At 44.3% G+C, this 27,325-nt stretch overlaps 1 protein-coding gene across 2 annotated transcripts in view; it reads right to left on the bottom strand.

Annotated features, from left to right (window-relative positions):
- The window catches only part of msrab (methionine sulfoxide reductase Ab), a 54,802-nt gene that overhangs the window by 9,679 nt on the left and 17,798 nt on the right, over positions 1-27,325 (bottom strand). Inside the window, exons 3-5 of one of the 2 annotated variants that reach the window (XM_088603088.1) lie at positions 27,071-27,190; positions 21,998-22,102; positions 6,546-6,652 (exon numbers count right to left, since the gene is read on the bottom strand). In XM_088603088.1, coding sequence (XP_088459214.1) covers positions 6,546-6,652; positions 21,998-22,102; positions 27,071-27,190 — 332 coding nt within the window. Of the gene's footprint in view, positions 1-6,545; positions 6,653-19,022; positions 20,112-21,997; positions 22,103-27,070; positions 27,191-27,325 lie in introns of those variants that run through there. The other variant, XM_088603089.1, reaches the window with a different exon arrangement.

The following is a 27,325-nucleotide window of genomic DNA, read 5'->3' as shown; positions in this document are numbered from 1 at the left end:
CTAATTGTTCTTTTTTGAATTATTTGAAGGATAACTATCTTGTTTGTGCTGTTTTGATCACCTTTAGTCACAGTACTCTAAATGAGCTGTCAATAATGCACTGAAGAACTTAAAAATTATGTTGATTTAATGTGAACTATTTTAATTTATTGTAGCTTTCTGTTGGTCTGTTTTCCAACCACAGAAGAAATAAGGAATAATTATTCTCTAATCCTATATACATATAATTTCAACAAAATCATAATTCTCCTTAAATAAGAGTGGCATGCTTCCAAACCTCAGTTCTATGTGAGCTGCCTATTACTTAATTGATGTCTTGATTGATTTGAGATTAATTCAATCTCTAAAACTGCTAGATCTTTCATGTCAAACTCTTACATTTTAATTTTGGGAAACGTTAAGGATCTGAAATTAACTGAGTAAACTTATACTTAAAAAAACGAGAACCCAGAACATGTGGTGAGAGGGAGTAGCGATGCGCAGCCCTATCTTAAAGGCATGGAGGCTATAGGCGAATCTGGCGTGTGCCATCAGGCCTCGGGTTCGAGCTGCTGTCTCTTAACTGCCCCTAAAAGTGCCTGACCTGCACAGGCTGGACAGGCTTCAACCTCTGCAAAGATAAAAACCAACCCAATTTTGGAAACCTGGGAAGGGATGTTGCCATAACAGTCTCTTACTCTGCGAGACCTGCGACACCACACTAGTGACAAACACAGTCCCCTGACACCCCTGACAGAAGTTTCACAGTTCTCCTCCCAGACACCTGGCTCTCTCTTGGGTCAGGTCACCCTCTTGACTGGTTTCTCATTTGTCCATTAAATGAAGCTGACCTTCACTGTGCTGTTCTGGAGAAGCATTATGCAAGAGACATTTTCCATACAAAGGTTTTTTTTTTTAGGATTGTTTGTTTCCTAACACTAATAAAGCAAAATGGGAGAAAACTGCTCTCGTGAGAGCTTTTTCTTCGATCAGGTCTCTGGAATGATCCTTGTGGCCCCAATTTGAACTAATAATTCCTGCACGATAATTAAATTATCGAGGAACGTGCAGGATCTGCTGAGAAGTCCCAGGCAGAGCCATCATTACAAAAAAGAAAGCAGCATCTGTTCCTCGGTCGCAGGGCTAAATTTTTCCACGTTAACATCGGCTAGGCCCTTGCGGAGATTTCTAACATCCTGTACAGTCCCAGTGACATTCGTCCAATGACTACGGAGGAAAAGTTTCAACTAGAAAAAAAAAAATGAAACCAGAACAACAGTGCAAAATGCCATGGTGGGTGGTATTATTCCAACCAGCAGTGTATACCAATGACAGAGGAAAAGCAAATGTCTTGTGTTTTAAAATGTGCGTGTCTGACCACAACAAAAGAAAAAAGCCCGGTCCTGTATGTTTCCTTTAAGTTGACCGCATCCGACGTGGAGATCAGTCTGGAGGGCACCTACATTGCGAAAGGGGTGCACTCCTGCCGGGTGCTGGTGTGACTGGGCACAGGGTGGGGAGAGGTCGATTTAGGGATGTTGGAACGGGAGCACAGTGCCTCTCCAGCTCTCGCTTCAGCCTCACAGAGAATGTCACGTGGAGACCGGCTGCCAGCGAGCCCTCTCCTCATCGCTGTCTTCCCCTGCTTACAAAGGCTGGCTTCCTGTCTCGCCACGGGCTGGGGTTTAATGAACTGGCAGCTTTAAAGAAATGCTGAAGGCTCATTTTTCTTTTTTTACATGCCCAGCCCGGTTTGCAAAAGACGCTGCCTTTTGAATGGTGGCCGGGGATGGGGTAGTCTAATCTCCCTCTCTCCGCATTTGGAGAGTGGAGCTATGTTTCTGGCGCTCGGGGTCTTTCTGGAGACCTCGTCTTCTTCCTTTCTTTTGCCTGGCTAATTAAGCAGAACGGCCTTATCAGCCAGCACACACTGCCAGCCCCACAGAAGGAGAATTAACTCTGCCTGCTGATAAGCCATTGTTCCACACACCCCCACCCCTCCCCTCCTCTCCCCCCAAACCCCCACTCCCCCTCCCTCCCCAGTCTCCACCCCTCTGGAGAAACTGCGGCTCAGTTCATTCCACCGCATTAAAAAAAGACCCAAACCCTTTGATGTTCTGGAAATTTCCTTATTATCATATTTTGCTTTCTTCAAAACCGCTTTTAATTCAGTGCTTTGTTAAAGTTTCGAAATTGACAGCTCTGCGCAAAGTATCATAGTGTTTTTCTTTCTGGTGAGCTGTTATGCAGAGGCTTGGCCTTTACCAGAGAAAGAAAAGCAGTTTTCCTACAAGGGAAGCAGGAATAGGACTCTGTCCCTGACTCTTTGTCTTTGGAGGCAGCTTGACAAAGATAAAGGCTTGATCTTTAATAAGTATTTACAACTCGGAAACCATTAGAATGATAGCGCACTTCCCAGCAGTGGCACTTCCAGAAAGGAACATCTTTCAGGATGGTGGGGTCGTAAAAAAGTTGCTGTGAATTATGGGTATGCAACTATTAATTAGCTCCGGCAGTTTCAAGTGCTAGAAACCAGAACTGTCTAATTGTGCTGTGCGTATATATATGTTCCATAAACAATGTGGAATTAGAAGTCTAGACAGCTCTACTTTCTAAAGAAAAGAAGCAGATAAAGATAATTCATATTCATGTATACATGAATGCGCAGAGGGTGGCATGGAGGTTGGTGGTGAGTATTGTTGCCTTGCAGCGCTGGGGCCCTGGTTTTTGATTCTCTATGCTCACCTGGGTTTCCTCCAACAGTCTAACGATGAACTAGTAGGTTAACTGGCTTCTTGGGAAACTGGCCCTGGTGTGAGTGTGTGAGTGTTTGTGTCTGTGTGTGTGTCCTTCGATGAACGGGTGTCCTGTCCGGGGTGTATCCTGCCTTGCTCTTGTTGCTTGCTGGGATAGGCTCTGGTCCCTCGTACCCTGAACTAGAAGAAGTGTTTAGAAAACGGATGGACGGACATGAATATGCTGTTCATGCTGCTGAAATACAGATAGTAGGAAAATGGTAGGCAAAACAAACCAGGAGAGGTTTTTGTTCAATGTACATGTACAAATCTAACAAAGACCAAAGAATGTTATAAGGATCAAGATTTTGACCATAACTTTTTTTTTCATTTCTGGTCAGATGACAGAAGTGTTACCACCTTCTTACCCAATTTGGTTGAACCCAAATGCTTAGCAAAGCTGGGCCTGGTCAACACTAGGATGGGAGACTAGAGAAAATCAACATGCTGCAGTAAGTGGTGTTGGTGGACCAGTAGGACAGTCAGTAGCTCCTTCTTCTGGATCAGAATTTCTAAAGCAATGACCCAGCATTGTTGCCAGGGCTATAGGTGTTCTCCTTTAGACAAGGTGTTTAACTATGGTCATTAAAGATTCCATAGCACTGATTATAAGCGCAGGGGTGTTAACCCCGGTGCTCTGGTTAAATTTCACTGTGGACTTGTGCAGTCTGGCCTTTCTAAAGCTCCCCTTTAATTCAGCTGATGATATAGTTTCTTACTTCTCCACCTGACTGTTGTACAATGGGGCTACTGAGGCAGAATGGCTGCTGTGTGTTACGTAGGCCCCCTCCTATATGTTCTTCGAGATTCTTTCAGATGAAAAGTGGTATACAAATAAAATTCTTATGATGGAACAAGTAGTAGCTAATTTCACAAAAACCTGCAGGATAATGTTAATGTTTCTCCTCATGAGCCTGATTATTTTTAGTAGGACACAGGTTACATCCAAAATTGCAATGAGGGACTTCTCAATGGAAAAACATTTTTTTGTTTTGATTTGTCCAGAACCCTAGATAACTCGTTCAGGAAGAAAGGCCAACTGCGCAGCAGAGGTTTGATGCATATTCCTGTAAGTCAGCAGAGGGTTTTTGTCAAGTCAGGTCAGTATACACCTCAATGGTTTTGGCAGACTCTCCTTGGTGGCCTGTGCCTCTGCTGTCAGATACGCTGAGGCTCTGAATCAGCCTGAGGACTGCAGATGCCACAGGAAAAGTGAGGGGGCTGGAGAATTGTGTTCTAGATCTGACTGAGACGTAGGAAATTTAAGTACAATAAAAACGAAGGGCAACTGAATGGGGTTCTAGAATCCCTGAGAGCTGGGAGACTTCAGTAAAAACCAGCACCACTGTGAATGGGGTTCTAGAATCCCTGTCTGAGAGCTGGGAGACTTCAGTAAAAACCAGCACCACTGTGAATGGGGTTCTAGAATCCCTGTATGACAAAGGGTGCTTAGACGGGGCAATACAAGAAAGAACTACCATCCCAGTTGAGAAGCCGTGACTGTCCAAGACTGTCCTCACACTCGACATCAGTACACTAATAATATTCGTTATTCCTCTGTTTCCTCACGATAACTGAGCACTGATTTTGGCCCCCATCTAAGAAACATACATTGAAAAGCTGGTAAGGCTTTGTATTGCTGAAAGAGTTCAATGAAGCAGTGCTGATTCTCAAACAGGGCAAATACTAAACACAATGTTCTTCACCCTAAGAAGACTCCACAGCTGAAACATTGTGTTTCTTTCCCTCTCTTTTCAGCAGGGAATAAATCTTTACTTGTTCCTTTGCAGCCTACGCATGCTGGCGCAGCTCCCTACTTGAAATACAAAACACTACACAAACACAAAATATAACTTACCCTAACCTGATACCTAATCTGAAATTAATGGTATGAGAAAATTCTAACACAGTAATAAAACTAAAATCAAACATTAATAAACTGATTACTTAAGTAAAAATAACCTACAGATAGCTACTAAAAATGCAAGAGATGAAGTTACAAATCCAAGTAGTGCAAATGTATTATACAGTATATTTACTATATACAGTAAAATGTTCAATAAGCAATCTACCAAACTAACAGAAACAGCATGCTGCAAACTGTTATGATGTATCTGTGTCAGTGTTACCAGTCACCACTCACTACTGGTTCTTTAAAGTTGAATATGTCTTCTTTTAGACCCTAGTATTCACTGTGGGGACTTTGTGTTTCAGCATGAAGTCAGATTCTCCCTTCATTTGGAAGGTACGGCATTATTCACAACCACTGCTGGCTGTTTTATCAATATGGCTGCCATTAAAAAGGTGTTTGCCTTTTCTTTTTGGCTCTTTCAGGTTCTTGGTAAGGGGTTCCTGCCCCAGACAATCCAGTTACAGGCTGTTACAGAGATTCTCAGTACAGGTTTTCCAAAATAAGCATCCTTCAGTGTACAGAGTGGAGGGATGACACTGTCAGAGCAAGAAGCCACTAACAACCAGTACAATAAGGTCCACTTGGCTTCTTCTTCAGGTTTGTCACTGTGTAAGAATATAAAAAGCAGGACAAAAACAATAACCAGAATCTCCTGGAAAGTTTTTTTTATTAGTCTTCCTTGACTGCACAACTGTGCAAAGTGCATTTTCCCCCCCGGCGCCGTAAAGTAAATTAGAGAAAATAATTAAAACCCATGTTCAAAGGAATCCAGTTTTACTCGATTGGTCTTTTGTGTTTGGCAATAAATGGTATCTAGATGTGGTAATAAATGGTATCTAGCCTGCAACACCTGATCTTTGCAAATGAAGATTATCTCAGGTAATAGAGTCCAGGATGACTATTGTTAGAGCTTATATGCCGTAACTACAGTGCACTGTTACTTCCCTCCTAATTATCATAGTGCAATAGAAAAATCTAATTTGGGAACTAATCACGGAGGTTTGTGCTGCTGTATATATAAGGTAGGGACTTAGTCAGCACTTCTAGCAGGTCTGGAAGTGCTGGGCAAGCAGTGAAGGCAGCAGTGTTATCAACCTGGCAGAGGTTCACAGTCTGTCGGTTTTATTACATGCTCTGATTGCGGCTCTCACTCCAGCTGGCTCCCAGCCTGACCCTGTGACCCCTCGCCAAGGCCAAGGCTGGGGCGTGACGCTAATTGCCATGGCAACCTGACAGCCTGCACCTGCCCCCTGACCTGTGACCCCACACGCAGCCAGTTTCCATGGCAATCTAAGACCCAGAATCCTATTACCCCATCGTCTTTGTCAGGAGGGAGTTAAACAACAGCGATATAAGTGCAGTAATCTGTAGGCGCAGCCTGCAAAAGTGGGTTCACTTATCCTTTTCTATCAGTGTGCTGCTGACTTTGAATAAGCAGCTATACACACTGGCGCGGCTGTGAGATGGATCGGTCATTTATGTGCTCTGTATGAATCTGAAGTGGACAGATTGTCAAGATTTGGCTGAAGGAGCACAAGGAAAAATGAGCTACTTCCCTCAGTGCATGTCAGTTTTGCAGGGGCTGGAGCACTGTGTACACAAAAACTCCCTGAGACTTCTGAGCAAATTCTTTAAAAAACACTAAATGTGCAAATAACCACAGATGTCTAAAATACCTCACCTCAATAAGCAAGACCAAAAACGTGTTGGTCAAGGCTCACAGTCCTGTGAGGTCAGGAAAGCTAAACAGGCCACACTGAAGCCTGCTTGGTAAAGGTGTACCCGGACAGAGACTATCTAAGTTGAGCCCCCTTCACCTTGGTTTCAGGGAGCCTGTAATTTAAAGTGAAGGCCCTTACCTGTTGATAGGCTTCTTTGGTCCGCAGCGCCTCCTGCATCTGCTGGGGGGTGTAAGTGTAGATGGCGGAGCGGTACTGAGTGCCAACGTCATTCCCCTGCCGCATTCCTGCATGGAGAACACACACAGCGCAGGGGTCAGGGCCTGGCGCTCTGCAGGACAGAGCCCTGGCCTAGCTGGGCACCAGCCTGCACCACACTCGCACCTCTCCTGCGTTCCCAGTGGTGGGTCTCACTCTTTCCATCTTCCACCTGCTCTTCTCAGCCTGGTGAGGGAACCAGCTACGGGGATACCCCAGGACTGCTCCAGAGCGGGACTTCTCAGGAGCAGCTATACCTCAACACTCCTACTGACCACTGTGCGGATTTTCTCAGCCAGGCCACTTCATCGTGCACAGAAAACAAAATAATGTGTTTGCATTACAATCCATTTATTACTCTCTTTCTGGAGATACCTAAACTCCTCTGTTCTGTACAGATCTAAACCAGCAAACACACTTTGTGCTTTAAAACACCCACCCCAGATGGGGCTCAAGGCTAATCCCATTCTGTGCAGAGCCTGATGGCCATCTTCAATTACATCCATCAAACGGCCGACAGCCACAAAGATCTCATTCATCGGGGGCCGCAGATGCCTGTCATTGTCCCCGACGAACCGTCCCTGCGGTGTTCCGAGTCCATTCACCTTTGCTGCAAATTGTCAACAAAACTGCCTGGGACACTGACCTCGCGTGACCTGGTTGGGGGGAGAAAGACTGGTGAAACCCAGCATGGTTACGTTTCTGAACTGTACTGGCTGTTGCTCATCTAAGCTACAGAGATGTCAGGCCTCCTCGTGATCTGGTATACATGAGGTCTCGTGCACACTGAGACTGGCAGTTCATGATAACCCTAGAGATGTTTTAATTGGAATGATCCAACAAAACTGTTAGGGCAGGAATGAGAAGCAAAAGACCCTTTCGTACTTATGTAAGAGAATACAAACATGCTCTAGAACTAATACCCGCTGATTCATGACTTCATTGAATTTAGGAGAAGAGGGCTTTCAAAACAAAGCTTTGCATCAGATACCATTCAAACCATTTTAAAATGGAGCTTCAATGACTCGCTCTGAGTGGGTGACATCACTGGCTTTGAATCAAACATGTGACATCAACATCTTCCTAACTAAGATGTGACATCACCACCTTTCTGTCAAACATGTGACAGCACCATCTAACAATCAGCATGACAGCGCTGTGCGAATCACAAGGTAAAATGTTTCAAACGAAAGTGCAGGAGGAAGGGGGCTCCCAGTGACACAGCAGGCGGCTCAAAGAGCAGATTGAGCCCTGTGGTCATGATGTTGTGGGTCTGAGCCCCGGTCACAGGTGACCAAGAGGACCTGTTCTGACTGATGAGTGTGTCCAAGGAGGAGGTGTGCAGGTCTCTTGAGTCTGTAGCAGCAAAGTCAAGTCATAAATAACAGCAGAGTAATTCATTAAGATAATTGGTGATTTGAAATTTAGTAGAGTGACAAAAAGGGCAAGACTCCCATAAGACATCACAACAACCATCCAGTAACCATTATGACACACAATACAAAACGTCACAAGCATTCCTCGTTTTCACCTCTTCTCCTCACATAAATCTCTCCCTCTTCTGTGCTGTGCTGCCCATCTTCAAAGGGGAAAGACAACCCCCTTTTCAAACACTTCATCCTGCTGTGCCATCAGAGGGGCCATGAATTATTAACGAGCACCACCCAACTCTTCATTAATTATTCATAAGCGCCAGCCCCCCCCAAGGGGGGAGGGGCAGCACTTTAACCTGCTCTTGCCTAAAGGTCTAGGAGTGCGCTGTCACTAATAAAAGTCCTCTTTTAGGTATAATAGCAAGAAAGTGAAATATGAAGGTAAATTGAAGTTATCAGTATATAATTCCATAAATTATGACATAGTCCAGCTGTCTACAGGTCTAGAAAAAAACATTACAAATTTGAGTACTACAGTAATATTTTTGCTGATCTAATCATTTCACGGTAACATCCTACTTTTCAGGCTGACGTTCTATAGAACCTGTGAGTCTGTAGCTCTTTGTTCAACGTTCACCTATTTACTACTCAAGTGTTGTTGCCATCTTTTAAGGGGCCGATGATTTAAATATGCCTGTAAAACCTGGTTTGGACTAAGGGTTTTGTGGACTGGAGTTCCAGTCTTTACTGAAAATAACTAGAAATCCGTCCATCCATTATTTCCCAAAAAGCAATGCACCAAGCTAATACTTTAAGCAAAAAGTGTGAGGAATGACCACTCTCTGGAGCACACACACATGTACTGTATATTGTATTGTATATAGCGTATACACACAAGCCAGCAGGCACAATTCAAAGATGTCAACTCATCTCCCCAAGATAGTGAAGGAGGACAGACTCCTCTGCCCAGCTCGCGTTTTATCCTATCCTGGAGTCCTTGCACTGGCTTCCGGTCAAATTCCGCGTAGACTTTAAAATCCTCATGCTCACCTATAAGGCTTTACATGGCTTGGCACCTCAATACCTGTCTGAACTTTTATCGCCCTACTCCCCACCTCGCAACCTCCGCTCTTCAAATTCTGCCCTCCTTACTGTCCCCCAAGCCCGTCTACATTGTATGGGCGACAGGGCCTTCTCCTGCTATGCCCCCAAGCTCTGGAACTCTTTGCCCAAGGATATTAGAGAGTCACCTTCTCTAAACTCCTTCTAATCCAGACTCAAAACCTTCTTCTTCAGAAAAGCCTTTACTTAACTGGTTCCATTCTTCACCTCTCTGCTCTTTTTAGTACCACCTTCCACGGTCTCCTCTATTGTTATTGTTGTATTGTTGTAATTATAATTGTGTCCTATCTTGTGAAATCTTCTTAATTATTGTTGTAGTCTTCTTATTTATTGTTATTGTCATCCTGTAAAGCGCTTTGAGAAGCCACCTTTAAAGGCGCTATATAAAATAAAGTTTATTATTATTATTATTATTATTATTATTTATCACGTCGCCAGCGTCATGGTGCCAGAGCAGAGGTTCCGTGCCAACAGGGGGCGCAGTGGCTGTCGAGAGCCGAGAGAGCCCGTGGGGACTCTTCTGGCCCTACCCTCAGCTCAGCTGGCTGTGCTTTGCAAACTGGGGGTTCCTGGCCGCAGTCGGCCAATGAGGTGGCACAGGCTCGAACCCGTGATCACAGAGCGTGTGCGAGGGCCTTTATCACTGAAACACCCAGAAGGCCTCTACACAGCTTTAAACATGTTAGCACAGTTGTGGCTTTCCAAGGCTCGTATCATGCTTCACACTGTGGTACATAATACAAGACATTTCCAAAGGAAAAAAGGCCTTCTACACATGTCTTCTTCAGTGCAGTGAAAGATAACATGTTTCTAGAGCACATAGTAGCAGACTAGAGTATGGTATCTGATGCAAAGCTTATTCGCTAGGTTATTAAAGTGCAATACATATTGTTGGCTCCACTTTCCTTATATACCAATGAGATGTCTTACAAGTTTACTGAACACTCTCAACATCCAAACTGGCAGCAGCAGTATAAAGAGGCCAATACTATGCCACAGGGGAAATAAGACCTTTGACATTTAAAAATATGACATTTGTATATACTAGGTTTTCTCATTTGCATCAAGTATTATTCTTTTCATACCATTCCAGTTCACACAGCACGAGAGGGATGAACACTGCACACCCCATCCTCCAAACTGTACCATCAGAGCTCTCCTCCCCAAGACCACAGAGCCTTAGTGACAGTCAATATCAGATGGAGGAATGAGACAACCCACACTGACAGCGCAGCAGGCTCACAGGAGCCGCGCTGCTGTTCAACAAGTCAAGGACACACTGGTCAAGTTAAGCCCAACCCAGATCTCACAGCACTCAGGCAAGGACCTTCACAGTGAACAGTGCATTTTCTAGACAGCCCGCCTGGAGTTCAACACATGCTCCTCCGCAAAACAAAAAATGGGCTTCTTTCTGATTCATTACTGAATTAAATCAAAACTTAAACCTGCCTTCCAAAAAGACATTACAAACCCTACTGTACCACAATGTTCTCCCTGATGGAAAAAACGCCACCAGGATCTGGGCATGTCACTTACAATTAGCAGGTTGGCTGAGTGCTTGATTTATTCTTTTTAATGCCTAAGCCGTTTTTCCATTTGGAGTTATCAAAAATGACTTGGGAGAAGCATAAAGGCTGATGGTTCATTCTGATTTTCCAAGTCATCTAGCAGACCCTTTTATCCTCAGCGACGCGAAGAGACCAGAGGGCAAACTCCAACATCAACAACTGCTCCAGTAGAATCACCAGCAGCCTGACTGCAGTTCGCAGACTCATCTGAAGGACAGAACATGAGAACATATGAAAGGCTACAAGCGAGAGGAGGCCCATGTATCCTGTTAGGTAGCATGGATTGACCTGAGGATTTTCTCCAGCTCTCTCTTGAAAGCAGCTAGGGGATCGGCATCTTCAACATGGCTAAGTAGATTGTTCCACATTGCCTCAATATTTCTGGTTTTTAATGCATTCCCCATATTGTCTACTCATTGGAGGACATGGAGGTTCAAGATCAGAATTCCACAGAATGAATGGCAGGAACTAGATGTTGAACTGGATAGCACCTGGTAAGAAAACCTCACGGTGCTAAAACAACTAGCTTCCATCATTCTGGAATCCATTTCTGCTCGAGTGGAAATTGTAGACTAAAGTAGTCAAAGTAATCGTGCAAATAGGAATGGGAGTGCACAATTTATAGATCTCCTTTCCATATTCAGACTAGGTTACTACTGCTTCCTTTAGAAGGTATGCACAAGAACAAGCAGTTCCCGTAGGTTTCACCTGGACCTGTTGAGCACAAAAGCAAACAAATTCATGTTTCCTTCAGAAATGACAGTGTCAGGATTCCCTTGCCCCTGAGCACTGGGAAGGATACAGTTCAGATGTCACATTAATCTACTCCACCTTAATACTTTAGTAAAGTAGTAGAGAACTACACCAATCCTGGTCCCGAAAAACCACAATCTATCAGGGTTTCCTAGGTCACCCTCAGCCACCATTTTATAAAAACACAAGATTCAGCAATCAACTTATTCATTAAAGTTGCTAGTGGACAACTGTGGTCCTGGAAGGACGCAGGGTGCTCATGTTTTCCCTTAGCATAATATTTAGACTTCTGCACTGAACAGACAACCGAGTGGTAAAGTGGTCAAGTATTCTGCCGGCAATATCAAGTTGTCCTAGTAAACAATGTGGACTACCCCCCATCTCCACAGCTCTCCCATCCAAAATAACCCTTCTGTGTTGCCTTACTGGGTAGGGGAGGAATTACCTATGAGGAAGGAAACCAAATATATTTTTCTTGACATATAAAAGATGTATAAAATCACTAGAGACTGGACTGGAGAAAACTAGACCCCTGGAGAGAGCTACTATATCAGGATGTGAAGATTTCTGCAGCACAGGAAACCTTCTGGGAGGTGGGGGAGTTTAGGGAGGGGAGGGGTAGGAAGAGATGGAGCAGCTGTCCCAAGACGCCAGATCTGCCCACCCAAGAGAGTGCGGTGACTAACACACAAGCAGGACAGTTTGGTCCCACATTTTTACTGTCCTCCCCTCATTGCAAGCCCCCAGCCCCCATCACCCACTGCAATCTCCTCTCCAACATTATGTAAGAGTTCAGGGAAATGCACTAATCCTACCCCACGTTTCCCAAACAGATATTCTCTGCGGGATCGGGCCTTGGGGAAGGAGAGGACGCTGATCGGCAGTGACAATCGCTGAAGGCTGCTCTTGCTCCTGATGGCTCCGTCTAGCCTGTTTCTCGAGTCTTTTCGGCTTTTGCTCCTGCTTCTCGTTTTCTCCTGCTCTCGCCTTCTGTTCTCAGAAACTCCAGGTTCACTCCCCCCCAAAAATCACCGAACAGAAAAAAGGAGCCATCCCAGGGCACGTGGGGGAGGGGTGGGGGGGGATCTCATCTGAACACAGAAAAGAGTTGAAATGGGAAGAATTTAATCAGATTAAAGGAGAGGCTGGATGCTTTGAAACAGCAAGGAGGAAACAGGCGGAGGGAGGGTGCTGTAGATGAGATATGGAAATCAACAGATTTGTGACCCAGTTGAATCTCGAATACATTCTGGTTTCTTAAAAACGGGTGAATTGGCCATGAGACAGTCCTTTTACTAGGCAGTGTCTTTTAAAGGGGGGGGTTTAAAAACAAAACTTTAAAACATGTCAAGGGCACAAAGGGATTTGGTCTGTGCCCATGTGATTGTTTTCCACACTGTTTTCGTTATGTCCCTTCTCTGAAGAGGGTCACGCATAGCAGAACTGTCACAAGCGGGTGAGCCTTCCACTCGCCTTGTGGACGTTCGATTCATGGTAAGTTTGAATTCTTTGAAGCTGCCAAATGAAAGCCAGGTTTATTTCACCTTGACCGAGTTTAATTCAATGACATAAGTCCCACCGCAAACAAACGGACGCCAACGGGACCTTTTTATTAATTAATTAATTTTATTTTATTAATGATTAATGTTAGCAGAAGGATAAGAAGAAGGATACTGAAGCAGAAGGATACTGCTGAAGGATGCTGCAGGTTTCAGTTATGGAGATTTGTTACTAGCCAGCTTTGATCTCTCTGTTTCTTCGCTATTTAGGGGAACACAATTAACTCTCACGGGGTAATTTCACAGAATACCAGCTGACTTTGATTTAAAACCGATGGGTGTTGGTCCGGACATTGAGGGAATATCATGGAGAGGATGTCTGCTCCTGCAAGCAGGCCTCCTGTACAACATGTTACACAAACCAGTGTCTTGCTGTGCAGTTTACAGTTAACTTTGAATTCACAAAGATGCATAAGAACGAGAGATAAAGGTCTGGAATCAGTATTAACAGCTGTCGTGGGAAGGACATTCACAGCTAAAATATCTTTCCATCTATTTTCTAATGACTTTATTCAGTACATGGTCACGGGGGAGCTGAAGCCTATCCCAGCAAGCAATGGGTGCCAGGCTTGCACCCTGGATACCCAGGGATACACCCTGGATAAGACAAAGGATGGACAGACACGAACACGCACATCCTCACACCAGGGCCAATCTTCCCACAAGCCATTGAACCTACCAATATGTCTTTGGGCTGTGGGAGGAAACCAGAGCACCCAGAAGAAACCCACGTGAATATAGGGAGATCATGCAAACTCCACACAGACAACACCTCTGGAATTGAACCCAGACTTCCAGTGCTGCGCAACAATAATTGCAAAGGACTGCGCCACCATGCCACCCTAGGTAAATTCATCTAACCAATATGAAACAGTATGTCTCATGTGCTGAAGGGTACACACAAGACTGAGGAAAAAGCAGTGTAAAAGCAGCTGGCTGTTAGTGGATATTTTATCCTGTTTTAATGATGCTTAATGTTGCTCACTTCTCACCATCCCATGACATGTTTCCAGTCAATGATGCCAGCATCTTTGGCAGCAAAGCTCTTATCCCATTAGCACGTCAAGCTAAGGATTACACCTCTTTAACAGCAGCCTTCAACAATGTCAAAGAGTTCCATAAGTACCCGTTCCATAACTACTGATCAGATTTGCCTGAAACAAGACGGGCTCAGATGTGCACAGCTATGTGAATCTATTCTGAATGCACTCACAGACAAATGTGTTTCTATTCACTGTACAGTAAGGCTTCATATCTTAAGTAGCCCCAAACCCTTCTCCATTCTTACTGCAACCACAGATTAAATCTTGCACACAAAAAAAACTCAACTACTGTGTCTCAAAATCTCCTTCTAAATTCTCTCTCTGCCATTTCCCAAATTGATTTCACAATCCAACTTTTCGCTTCTACGTTTCCATGACCCCAAACAGACTCCCGCGCTGTCAGCGTTTCTGAATGAGTCGCCTAAGAAGGAAAAAGTTCTTGCAGACATCTACTTTGCAATGTAACAGTCCTGAAACTAAACTTCCCAAGATACAAAACCACATCTGCAAGAAGACCTCCTGTACATTTTAGACATTAAGTGCACCGATCTCTACAAACTGCACTTGAAAGTACGGCCTTAATAAAGCTGAGATATCTGCAGGAACAGTCCTAGAATCAAAACTGTAAGCTTGAGAATGAAGCCCTGTATTTAGGAGAGAACATCACACACAAGGGAAAATTCCACAACCTAATTACAGATGCACTGTGCTGCTTCCCTTCTTTGTGCGCATGCCTGACCTGAAGCTCAGATTCTGGAATGGACTTGTGTGATGCCTAACTGAAATGCAGAGGCCTGTTGTAAGCTATTTATAAAGCTGTGTTATGTAAGAGACTGATGCAGAAGCCGCAGAAGCATTTTGCTGTGACCTACAGAACACACGCATCACCCAAATTCTGAACAGTGCATCATAGAAAACAAACTATTTTTGTCTGCAGAAGTTGTTACTATAACAAAATAGGATATAGGCTTGAGAAATAGAATGATTGAGTTGGCAATAAAAGGCTTGAAATCCAAGACATAGGACAACAAAGATACATGTGAACATGAATAACTGGGAACAACATGACTGCTCTGGAAAATGACCTTTTCAAATACACTCTGACGAGGCCAGATTTCTGGTCCAAAACTTGGGGCTGAAGGGGTCTATAGGGGTCCAGTTCCACTCTCCCACCTACCATCTGAAGCCAGACACTTGTCAAGTAAGTATGTTCACAGAGAACAGGAGACAAAATGAAGTGTAGAGACATTAGCAATGATTAATCGCTGCAGTGTCAGGACCCAGAACACATGGGTCTAAAAGACAGTGCAGAAAGATTCCACAAACTCTTTCCACAGGAACCCCTGTGTTATTATCTGTGTACCTACAGAGCAGGAGGATACACATCAACTGAAAGAAGCAGCACAAAATTCAAAGCACAAATGAAAGACTAATTGGGACAGACAAAATGCTGCCATTCACTGTGTACATTTTTAATAGATCCATGGGGTGCAAATCCAACTTTTCCTTTACCTGAAAAACTTGAAAAACATTCCCAATCAAGGGAAACATGCAAGGTTGGAGAGGCCCACATAGCCAGTTGAGCAGGATGAGGCATGACCTACAACAGAAAGTCTAATTCAGAGTTATGACCTGGACAATTAGAAAACTCTAAAGTAGGCACTGGGTTCTGAGCACAGTGTTCAACAGACTCTACTTAATTCTCAGTGAATGCAGAATCAGAAACTGTGTGGACTGTGTGGCTGCAATCCAGCTGAAAAATGGTCGATATATTAAGAGTTTTGCTAAATGAAGGATCTTCACTGACTGCAAAACAGTCCCGATTTGCCGAGGACACGTGCCTGAGGAAAAAAACAACAAAAAACCCTAGTATCTGCCGGAGTGCCTTCAGGAGAACCGACGGCGGTAACGTGCCCTTATCTTTCAGTTTGGTTCAGACTCAGGGCTGAAGGGGACTTGGAGTAAATAATAAAGCTACTGTACAAATGAGCAGCCCTGTGTGGTGGACCAGGCCTCACATGCCCTGAGGCCTCAGAGGGAAGCACGTGTCACAGAGGGCTGGGGTGAAGTGTTTTTTCCATCGCACAAAAGGGGAAAAAGTTACACGCAGACCGATAACGACGACAACAACAACAGCAGCAACAACAACAAAAAGGCCGCGCCAACAGGGCCATCCATTGCCGCACAGCTCCACCGGCTTTTAATTGCTGTTGAGCCACAAACGCGCTCGTTTAAGGGTGCAAAAAGACATTAATGGCTGTTTGTGTCATCAGAGGTAATTAATATTCCTGTCACTGGGGGCCTCCCTAATCACCGCCACCGAGTCCTACGTGTACAAATCTGTCGCTGCCTCTGAGCAACTGTCAGGCTCTCTTCGCCCGCGCCGCCATTAATCTACATAAATTAAATTTGTCACAACTGCCACTCATCTGAAGTGACACATTATAATGAGGCTTTCTTGGGACCAGGGAGAAAAGGAGGAGACTGTCAAGGTCATTCGTCGAGGAACACAAACAAACACCAGCCTGGGTCATAAAACCCTGAAAACTTTGCTGGGGTGCAACCGCGGTAGGGAATTAAGTGTAATAAAGACACAATGACCAGCCTGAGACCCCCCCTCCCTTCAAGATACAAAGCAATATTGCTCATCATGGCAATGCTGGTAAAAACTAAAGTACCAGCTATTCAGTTATGCAGTTCCATGAAAGTTTTCACCACCGAATGTCATCAGAGCTTCACACAGGGATGATTTAGTTTATGAAAAAATGAAACAAACAACAAACCTTGGCGTTATTTATTCACTCGGAATCCCTTTACATATCACCCACAGGCTCAGATAACACTCAGTGGCAAAATATGCAAAAACGCTGAAAATTTGAAAGGGGGAGAAAACTTTTTTGGAGAACTGTAGATGATCCTGGCAATTCTGGAAAAACCCAAATAAATATATGACTGTGTGGTTTATGAAGACAGGGTGAAGGAACTATCATTTCAGTCTAATGGGAAATTTGAATATCTTCAAGATGTTAAGGGGCTAAATAAAGTTAATGCCAGTGATTTTTCAACTGCACAGAACAAAACTTAGGGGCCATGCTGGACACAGGGTGACTTCATCCATCCATCTTTTAATTGATTCATCTAATACGGGGCCACAGTGCAGCCAGAGCCTATCTTGGTGAGCAACAGGAGCAAGGCGGGATACATCCTGGACAAGTTGACAGTCCATCGCATACACAAACACAGTCACGCACACACTCACACCAAGGCCAATTTTACACAAGCCAATTAACCTTCCAGCTTGTCTTTGGACTGTGCAGCCCGTGTGAGCCCATGGAAAACATGCAAACTCCACACAGACAGCACCCCAGAGCCCAAACACAGGGCCCCTGGACTGCGAGGCAACAATACTAACCACTGTGCTACTGTGCCACTCTGGCTAAAAGTCAATATAAGTAAAACCCATTCTGAACACAGTGAATTTTTACTGCATGGAATAAATTCCAAGGCCACACTATGGTGACAGATATGCTGGGAACCTTATTTTTTCTTATGTATATAAGGTATAAACAGTACAACTATGGGATAAGTGACAATACCATGCAACTTGACAGTGATACAGAATGTAACCAATATATTTTTGTTCATGCATTCCCTACATATGCATCAGACTCTACATAGTTTCAGTTTTGCACCCTTGAACTTGCAGATTTCTAGGACACCACAAATATGTAAAGGGTCTAAAAAGTTTACTCTACTATCAACCTCCTGCCGTGGAACATGATTACATGTATTTTTTTAATTGAAAGATATTTTTTAAAATGTTCACAATAAAAAGGTCCTAACACTTTTCCCTTGTTAGGGTCTTATGAAGAGAACCACATCAGTGATGTGGAAAGCTGTGTTAGATAAAGGCAGACAGAATCCAACGCAGCTTCAAAATCTGACACAGGTGCAGAATCTGAAACTACAGAAGCCAGCACACCTACAGGATCTTACGCCCCTACAGAAGCTGTCACAGCCGCAGAACATGACAATGTGACAGGACCTGACAAAGTGACAGAATCCGGCACAGCTGTGGATCCCCATACTACTAGAGAATGCAGAGCTGCTGCAGAATCAGACACCCGCGCATGTTTCATCTGTGACACGAAAACCTGTGGTATATCCTGAGTGGCTCAATTAGGAAAGGAGCTCATTCACAGCGCAGGCTGGACTCTGGACTCCACACACAGCTTGAGCCAGAGGTTCCCAGACGACAGCACTCAGTAACCCTTGCCTTGGTTCTCAGTACTTCCTTCCTCTTGCCAATGGGACCGGGTGCCCTGTCTGTGTTGGAGAACAGCACCACTCTTTCAACTGATGCCCGGTTTCCTGTAAAGCACAGTGCAACCCTAACAAAAACGTGTGCATGGCCCTCGATCCACCTTTGCAAACATGGATGTCACCGCCGATTAGCATCTGGCAGTTCCAAATTCCAAGGAAATAAAAAGAGACATCGGACTCTTTTAATGTTAAAAAAGCACAGTAACGTTATAACTCACCCTGCAGCTTGATCTTGGCAAGCACCCGAGTATAAGAAAGAACGGGCCCGACCCTGACCAGTACTGAGACAGGAGGCCTCAGAGGAAAAGCAGGCTGTTTCTGGTGGACCAGTAACAGGATAAAACCACCAGCAGGAGGTGTCTTTCTTCAGACGACATGTTAACCAAAGTCTTGAAAATGGTGGTCTTAAAAGATTCCATAGCTGTTCTTAAGAACAGGGGAGGTTAACCCTGATGTTCTGGCAAAGTAAAGCTCCAGATTTGTACAATCCAGCTTACCTAAAGCTCCCTGTTAATTCCAAGCAATGTGTTACGTTTTACCTCATCTCCTGTGCAGTGGGGCTGCTGGTGCAGTATAGCTGCTGTGTATCACCCAGATAGCTGTGGGAACCTTCCTGTGTGGACCTAACTTCAGGTTCCTTTACAATGAAAAGCACTAGACAACTGCAATAATTTTATTATAAGTATTGTTTCCAAAAAAACATAAAAGATACATATTCAAGATGATCCAAACCATACATGATATCCCTACTACCGTATGTCTTTTTCAACAACAGCCATAAATAAATAAATAAATTATGACAGCTCTATACAGTACATGCAGCCCTAGTGAAGGTGTTATGCTGGCAATGTAACTGCTTTTAAATAAAGAGCCAAAAGAACTTTTTACTTTCATCCAACAGAAGAAAAGGAAAATCTGCTATGTCACCGAGCTTTTTTCTGCATTCTTACTGACAGCGAAGGAGGCAACCTGCCCAGAAACTTGGCTGCTAGCTTGACCGGCCAGGGGGAGAACGCAAGCACACACACACTGCCTTCTGGGATACTGGGGGTGTGGGCCGCCAGGCCTGCGTGGCTGAACACGCCTGGACAGCGGCATCCCGTGTTCCAGATGAAAAGGAGAGCGTGGGACGGGACGAGCAGCCCGCCTGGGGGGGGTTGCTAATTCCGCTTCTGAAGCACACTGCGGATGAGGAGGAGAGATGCCGGGGGGTGGGGGCGGGGCGCAGGGTCTGGGGACCTGCGATGGAGGAACGTAGGCTGTGGGTTGAAGCAGGGAGAGGGGAAAGGAAGGAGAATATTCTACCCCCCCCCCCCCCCCGCTCCCCGGACACAGCAAGATCCCAGAGTCCACTGGGGAGCAGGGGAGGAGTTTCCGCATGTGTGCCTAGAGTAACTGCATTGCACACTAAGACAGTAAAAGGGGCAGTAAAAGGACGAGACTCTTTTTTTTTTCTTTTTCCTCGAGTCACCGCTTCTTTATTTGACTCTCCGTTTCCGGAATATTCCGCAGCGGTGGATGGAGGGCTGCTGGCCCTGGAGTGTTGGGGGGTTGGTCAGGTCCGAAGGAAGCAGCCCCCTGTGAGGTGCGGAGCAGGGAGCAGGGAGTTTGCTGCTGGACCTGGGTGTTGGAGTCCTCGCTTGTGACTTGAGGAGAAGGGAGACATCTTCCGTCTTCCGTTTCCTATCACGGCACTCTTTGGGGCGTGAATCGGCCATCTTAACACAGGAGATAGCTTCATCCAATTCTGGGTCATGGGAACACAAACACACGCGCTCACAGCTGGGGCAGTTTTTTGACAGAAGCCAATTAACCTTCTGGCATTTCCTTAGGCCGTGGGAGGAAAACCGGTGTACCTGGAGGAAACCCATGCGAACAAGGGAAGAACATCTAAACTCCACACAGACAGCACCTCAGAAATTGAAACAATGCTAACCACTGTGCCACTGTGCCATTGTCTTACATCCTACCTCTGGAAATCATTGTATGCATACAGATTAATTTCACCCGTATACCTTTTTCATTCTTCCCAAATTCCCCTCACTGACTTGTGGGAGACTGACGATAAAGCTTTGCACTGCCGGAGCGCATGCAGTCCCTCGACAGACTTCAAGAGGAGTTTCTCTGCAAGTAGAGAACTGCAGGAGTAATGTTTTCTGAACCTTCCCTGACACCCATCCATTTGAAATGAGCCGAAAAGACACACCAACTGGGCCCGCCTTCGGCGCAGTGTTGTCGATTACGAAAGAACTTGCGAGTTAAAAAAACAAAACAAATAAATGCTTCACTCCTATCAGCAGGGGGCAGTGTGCAACACAGTCTCTGCGCACCGTTGCAAAGACGGCGTCGTTCCAAAGAGCTCCTATCGGCAGATACTAGGGTCAGGCTTCATGAATCTTTGATCAGACTCTCCCGGGCTGTGCTGTGTGGGTGCGCAGAGTGGCTGGCAGCCTCATGGAATTTTTATGCCATTACATCACCTCCTCAGAAGAGCGGGAGAGGAGGCACAGCCCTCGCAGGTGGCCTTGCTCTGCCTGGTGCGTCAGCAGGCACAAGCCTCTCTATTTCACCTGGCTGCTTAATCCTTTCTCTGCTCCTGCCAGACTGCAGTTACCCTCACACACAGGCCTTGCCCTAGCTGAATCAGGCCTCCCTGTTGAAACACATACATATATATAAGGGTCTTGGAAATCCACAGCTGTCGAGACAAATCAAAGCTTTTTTCTGCATCACAACTGCATCGATTCACACCGTAGCGCTAACCATTTCAAAAACGAAATAGGGCAGAAGCCAAGCAGTGGGAAACCGAAGACCTGCACTATCTACAACCTTTCACTTTATTTCACTGGTGTTTAATCTGCCAATTTCTCTATGCTTTTTTAAAATGTACAATAAGAAATATGTATTATGTATGTTTCTGGGGAGTTTCTATCTTTCCCAAACAGAAATATTTCATCTCAATTGCGTTCTTAAAATGCACCTCACGTTTCCGTCAACTCCTAGCCATTTTCAATTCAAAGCTGGGATCAGTTCCTTTAAATTATCCAGACAAACCCATTTTTTTCCACCCTGATCTTTTGCATGCAAAGCTACACAAACATGAATGGAAGATGCGAGAGTAATTCAATATTTAATCGTTTTTTCTTCTGTCACTGGCGGATCAGCGAAATACGCAGCTCGGTCACAGTAGAGTGAATGTGTCACTTATAAGAAAACACTGTAGTTAACTGTACTCTGTTCTGCTACTGACATAGCATACGTTTCATTAACTCTTCCCAGTTTCTGTTGATCACTTCAAGGTCCAGTTAACATACAGCACTCCAGCAGGTATTTAATTTTCTCTGTTTTTCTCACTGTTCTGAATGGGAATGGCACCCTCTCCTGCATGCCCCCAGTGTCTCAGAACTTCTTGGTAGATAACATGCTAGCCTGATCACTGCCTCTGCCTGAGGTGCAGTTCAACCTGAAACGTTCTACTGCAGTACACTACATCGGTATGCCATGGTAAAACCCAAAATGTACACCACACAGAAATCACATTAACATAGGTATGAGGAATCAAACAACTGTACAGGGAACTACAGGAAAGTTGTATCGGGATGGTGTAGCAAGGGGAAGCTGGCACAGTCCTACCTTCTGTGGGGTTGTGGCTCTCCCAGAAGATCTTCAGCAGGTCCACGAAGCTGACAGCCTGTGGATCGTACACCACGCGCACCACCTCGGTGTACCCCGTCAGCCCTGCCAAACAGCAGACAGGGAAAGTCAAGCCCCTTTCCTCAGAATGCCCCGAACCGCATTTAAGATAAGATAAGATCACTTTATTAGCCACATACAATTTCTTGCATTGGGAATTCATCTTTTCGCATACACCAACTTGCTCTCCATGAGACACAGACACACAGACAGGAAGAGAAGCTTGGGGTCAGAGCGCAGGGTCAGCCATTGTACAGTGTAGGTTCTTTTTCTGAATGTGGAATAGCCAGTTCATATTTTTTATGTGCTTCTAGTTTTGAGATTGCCAACCATTAATCAGGTATAACTGAGGCACTTTGTGTCTGCCCTGTGGTTTCATATGATTCTGACATGTTTAACGAGGAAATCACTGTGCGTTAGGACACTTGGGACTTGGCAATGCTGCTGTGCACAACATGACAAATTCAAATGATCTATGTAACTTTACACAGTGTTGTAAAGTACATCTTTAAACACTCAGAAACCACTGCAAAACTAAGGCAAACCCACACATGATAAAAGTGTAATAATCCTATGGTAAATTCACTAATGAACGCTTTCATATGGGTATCATCTAAGTAGATCTACCTTTGCTGTCATCCTTTATCAACCTTTGCTTATTTGCCCATACTCCTTTGTAACCTAAGCAGAAAAAAAGCAAAAGAGTAATATTTAAAATACCTTAGGGTTGAATGGGAGCAGATCTGCTGTTTCTAGAGGGAGAGGAGTGCCAAAAGCAAACAGGCACTGTGGGGGGCAGCCTCCTTGCTTGGGGCTGAAAGGACCCCTGTGTTCTGACAAGCTGCCCACGGGCATGCTCAGGGAAGAGCCTGCACAAGGTCAGCAGGGCAGCACTCACACATGCCAACACACACTCCCACACAAACACACTGTACACACACCCACACCTACAGAGTAAGCTCTCAGACATACACCAGGAAGGCCTCCTGCTGCTTCCATCACACTGCTTCAAAGAGGCAGATACTGACTTGTGAGCAATCCTCTGCTGCACTCCCTGACAAAATAAAAATTTAAACCACTTTTTTTTATTGGATTCAGTCAGGGGTTTTACAATCTCAAAAAGTGTAGCAAATTTAAGGATCTGCTAATAATTATTAAATCAAGACCTATTCTCAGCCTTGTGCTCTTATATTGTTTGACAATCTGAAATAACATCTCTCGACTAGTGATGTTGCAAAGACAAATTACAGATTGGAGATTTGTTCCCATTTAAAAACTTCAATTGTGCCCCAAGAAGCCACACCAGTAAAGATGCCTATTTAGAGAACAGACTGAGCCCACAGAGCAGCGTTCACTGGTTTCATCATGAAATACTGACATCGCCTGACTGACTCGAAGCACAGCACCGATGCTCAGGCTCGCCGAGCGAAAAACAAGCGAATAATCTGGAAAAATAACTTCTACCAGAAGCACTAATTGCGTCACCTCTCTACTACTCAAGAAACGAAATAATTCAGATCTGTCCATTCCCAATGGAGGCCACCAAATAACTACAATCAATAATTTACTTTAAATTAAGAAACGGCGCTTCCAAATGGATAGTATTTCTGCAGTTTATCAGTTCCAAACACAAGGCACATGTACAGTATATCCCATATATCAAGCTAGAAAGTGCAGACAGATTGGAGCAGACATGCCCTGCAGAATTTTAAAACCCCATTGAGGACAAGTTTTACATCAGACATTGATATTCCACTTCATCCCCTTTTGGGATTAACAGATTAACACCATTAAGATTAAGTGCAAACGCAGCAATGAAGGGATAATCCACAACCGGTCCCTTTTTGGAAGAGAGTTAGTCACCGTCTGTCATTATGGACATAAAAGAGTCACAAACAAGGACCGTTACTGCCCTGTACCCAAAAGGCTACTTGTCTGGGGACTCCCATCATTCACATTCAGAGAAAACAAAGGTTTTAGGAAGACTAAGTGGGTATTTTTGTGGGACAGATGAGAGACTCAGAGTTTGACAAGAAAACACCCATGATGACAATCTGCTCATGAAGAGAGAGAGTCAACAGGTTGCAATCTGTCTTTGGGTGCACCCAAAAACACCCTCCTTTCAAACGACTGCAGCAAAACCAGCGTGAGGCAGATCTTTTAAGAAAAGAACCAGGGTTTTCCTCTGCCTGGTTATCCTTCAATAATTCCTAAAGTTACACAACTGCCCCCTTAATTATAAACTTCATTTTTGATAGTGCCTTTAAAAGCAATCGTCTCAAAGTGCTTGAGAATACAGAAAATTGAATTCCAAAGAGAATAAAACAAAGACGGTACACAATAAAAGAGAGAATCGATCACAAAAAATATTGCTTAAAATGCAATTGTTCTGTACTATTCAAAACAGGTGTCAAAGTCAATGGCAGTTTTAGTAGAATAGCAAGATTTCACCGTGCAGTTCAGCTCTCAAAATCGAGACTACATATTCCCTATCCTCCTTACACCAATCATATTGTGCGTGATATGTCAAAGGCTCATGCACTATGATACTCTACATTGTAAAAATCAGTAAAAGATTTGTATCGTTTTCATTTTATTTACTGATTATAGCTCTCCTAGTCATGGGCAATGAGCTTCATCACTACAGAACACCTAAAAGAATCTCAGCAAAGACTGAAATCTCACAATCTCAAAAATGCCAACTCACTTGGGGCTTAATAACAGCTATGGTGAATCTCCCAGTCAGCTTTGTAATGTAACCAGTAATTTCTGCTGCATCTGCCATGCTTAATGTTTTTCTTTTTTACGCATGCACATTATACTTAGTATTTTTAAGACTTGTGCTACAGCGTACTCGCAGGAGGACATTAAAAAGAGAGTAGGGTGATGCACGATGCCAAAGCAAAACAGACATCCAATTTTTCCCCGACAGGCCTGCGCAGCGGATCTTTCGAACCATGTGCACACAGCAGTGTTTCATACAGATGGATTATCCCAGCCATCACGCCCCGGTACTCTCAGCGGCCCTCTAAACCCTTTGACAGATAAAAAAAACCCCGAAAAAGCCTGCTCTCGCTCTCTCTCTCCCTGCATGCTAACAGATTAGCGCCTGCAATTAAAAACATTGATACAAATATTATACCTCCTCAGAAACTGAGCTCTGACTACTGCGGCTCCTAGATTATTCAAATCTGCAATTAAGCGTGAGCTGAGAAGGAGGCCTCAGGGAGGCACAGCACAGCTTTCCGATGTGCCGGCTTTCTGGAAGTAGGTCACATGGATGGGACAGGAAGAAGGGGGGTTAACAGTGATGCAGGATAATCGTGTTGAAAAGAGAGGGAGGCAGCCGCAAAGTCTGAGGTATTACTGACACCGAGGTGCAGGTCCCCCTCACAAACTCTGACGATTGAGCAATTCTGTGACTCAGAAATTTCCAGAACCCGTTTGCTCCTCAAGGTGAACTGTACAAGAACGGCCAATACGAAGTGCTGTAGCAGCTCATCCATCACATTTACAGATGACATCGAACTTGACCCACTGCTGTGCTCCTCATAATTAACATCGCTTTCTCCTGACACGTGAGGAAAGCCTAAAGGCGACGCCTTGTACTAAAAAAGACAAATCCCACATTAACTGTTATTTTAATATGAATAAAACAAAACTTTCAGTAGTTGGCCATATAATTGTTACAGCATGAAGAAGAACAAACCGAGTTCTAATACAGTATTGGAACAATCCTAAAATGTATGCAGTAATGCAAGAGCATTATAAAGTTAAAGAACAGCACGAGCTCTGCAGTACATTTGAGCACAGAGCTCCGCAGTGTGGAGGAGCACAGAGCTGTACAGTATAAAACAAAGGAAATACCTAGTGTAGTAGTCTATGATCGCTGAACACAATAACCAGCAAATTGTTGTGGTGATTTTTTCGTCTTAATTATAATGAATTATAATCTTTCAGGGTTTTTTGTCAAACTAAACCTCAAATCCTGAAACATTAGTGAAATGTGATTTTATGTTCTCTGCACTGCATCCTCATAAAGTATAACATAAGTAGCTTTTAGACAAGAGACGCTCAGTTATTTTGTCTCTTACATGCCTAGCATGGCACCTGTCGCAATGAAGGCAGGATACTTCCGTTCTTACGGCACCTAGTTGCCTAGCAACAGGAGCATGACAATCATCATGAATAAATGCATGCAAAACCTCGGCTTGTTATCCTCTGAATTACTGATCACTCTTAAAGGGACAACACCTGTGGTGGAGCTGAGGTAACACTGGGTGGCCACTGGGAGAAAGATGTTTTTTTCTGTATAGAGGAGACATACACGTGTTCAGAAACAGGCCAACATTTCAGTTACTCAATTCTGAAGTCAGTTTTCACATTCTGCTACTACTTTTAATAGTGCTTGGAAGGTGAATTCAAGTGTCTGTTATTTTAAGGATATTTCTATTTCCCCCACAAAAAACACTGCTTTTTTTCTGCTGTAGCTCATGAGGTATCAGGTAAAACAACAACCAGGAGCCTATTCAAACTTCTGAATAGTTTCTCAGGCAGCCAGGCCGCATTCTACTTCTACAGCAACCACAGTAATAAGAAAAGTGTCTTTTGCCAGTTGGAATTTAGATACTGTATTAACAGCTCATTTTCAGAAGCTAAGATCTGCATATGTCAATTAACACAGCAATGAGAAGCAACCGAAGGATTTCAATGACATGTTGAACAACACTTTCCAAGGGCTGGTGAGTTATTTCCTCTCTAGATAGTTAAGCAGAAAGTTAGCCACTATGTAACGACAACACCACAGATTGTTAAATGGTGAAAAGACAATTCCCAACTGCACATTGCATATATAATTGTCGTAAACTGTATTCTTTTTCTATACTAAGGGCTGTGCACAGGGACTTTTAATGACGATTACATATTCATCCACAAGCCTTTGCATGAAGAAATGAATGCTGGAGATACTACAGTGGAAGTCTGCAGCAGGTTGAGATGGTGGTTCAAGCATACCTGTGCACACCTCCTCGTAGGTGGGGTTGGGCGTGATTCCTCCAGAATATCCGACCTGGGTGGAGAATACACCTGGCGTCCTCCAAAACCTCCGTTCAGCACCCCAGAAACAGCCCATACCTGCAACACAGAAACTCATCTCAGGCAAGAGGTGATGGCAGGCTCAGGCAAGATGGTGGCTCTAGCCTAAACTACATTACCCAGAAAGCTGTGGAGGGGGGTGATGCCCTACCGCTATCAGTCACCTGACTAGTT

Source organism: Lepisosteus platostomus, chromosome 13 (genome assembly GCF_059453375.1).
Source record: "Lepisosteus platostomus isolate fLepPlt1 chromosome 13, fLepPlt1.hap1, whole genome shotgun sequence".
Classification (NCBI taxonomy): domain Eukaryota; kingdom Metazoa; phylum Chordata; class Actinopteri; order Semionotiformes; family Lepisosteidae; genus Lepisosteus; species Lepisosteus platostomus.
This window is presented reverse-complemented; position numbering and strand designations above follow the sequence as displayed.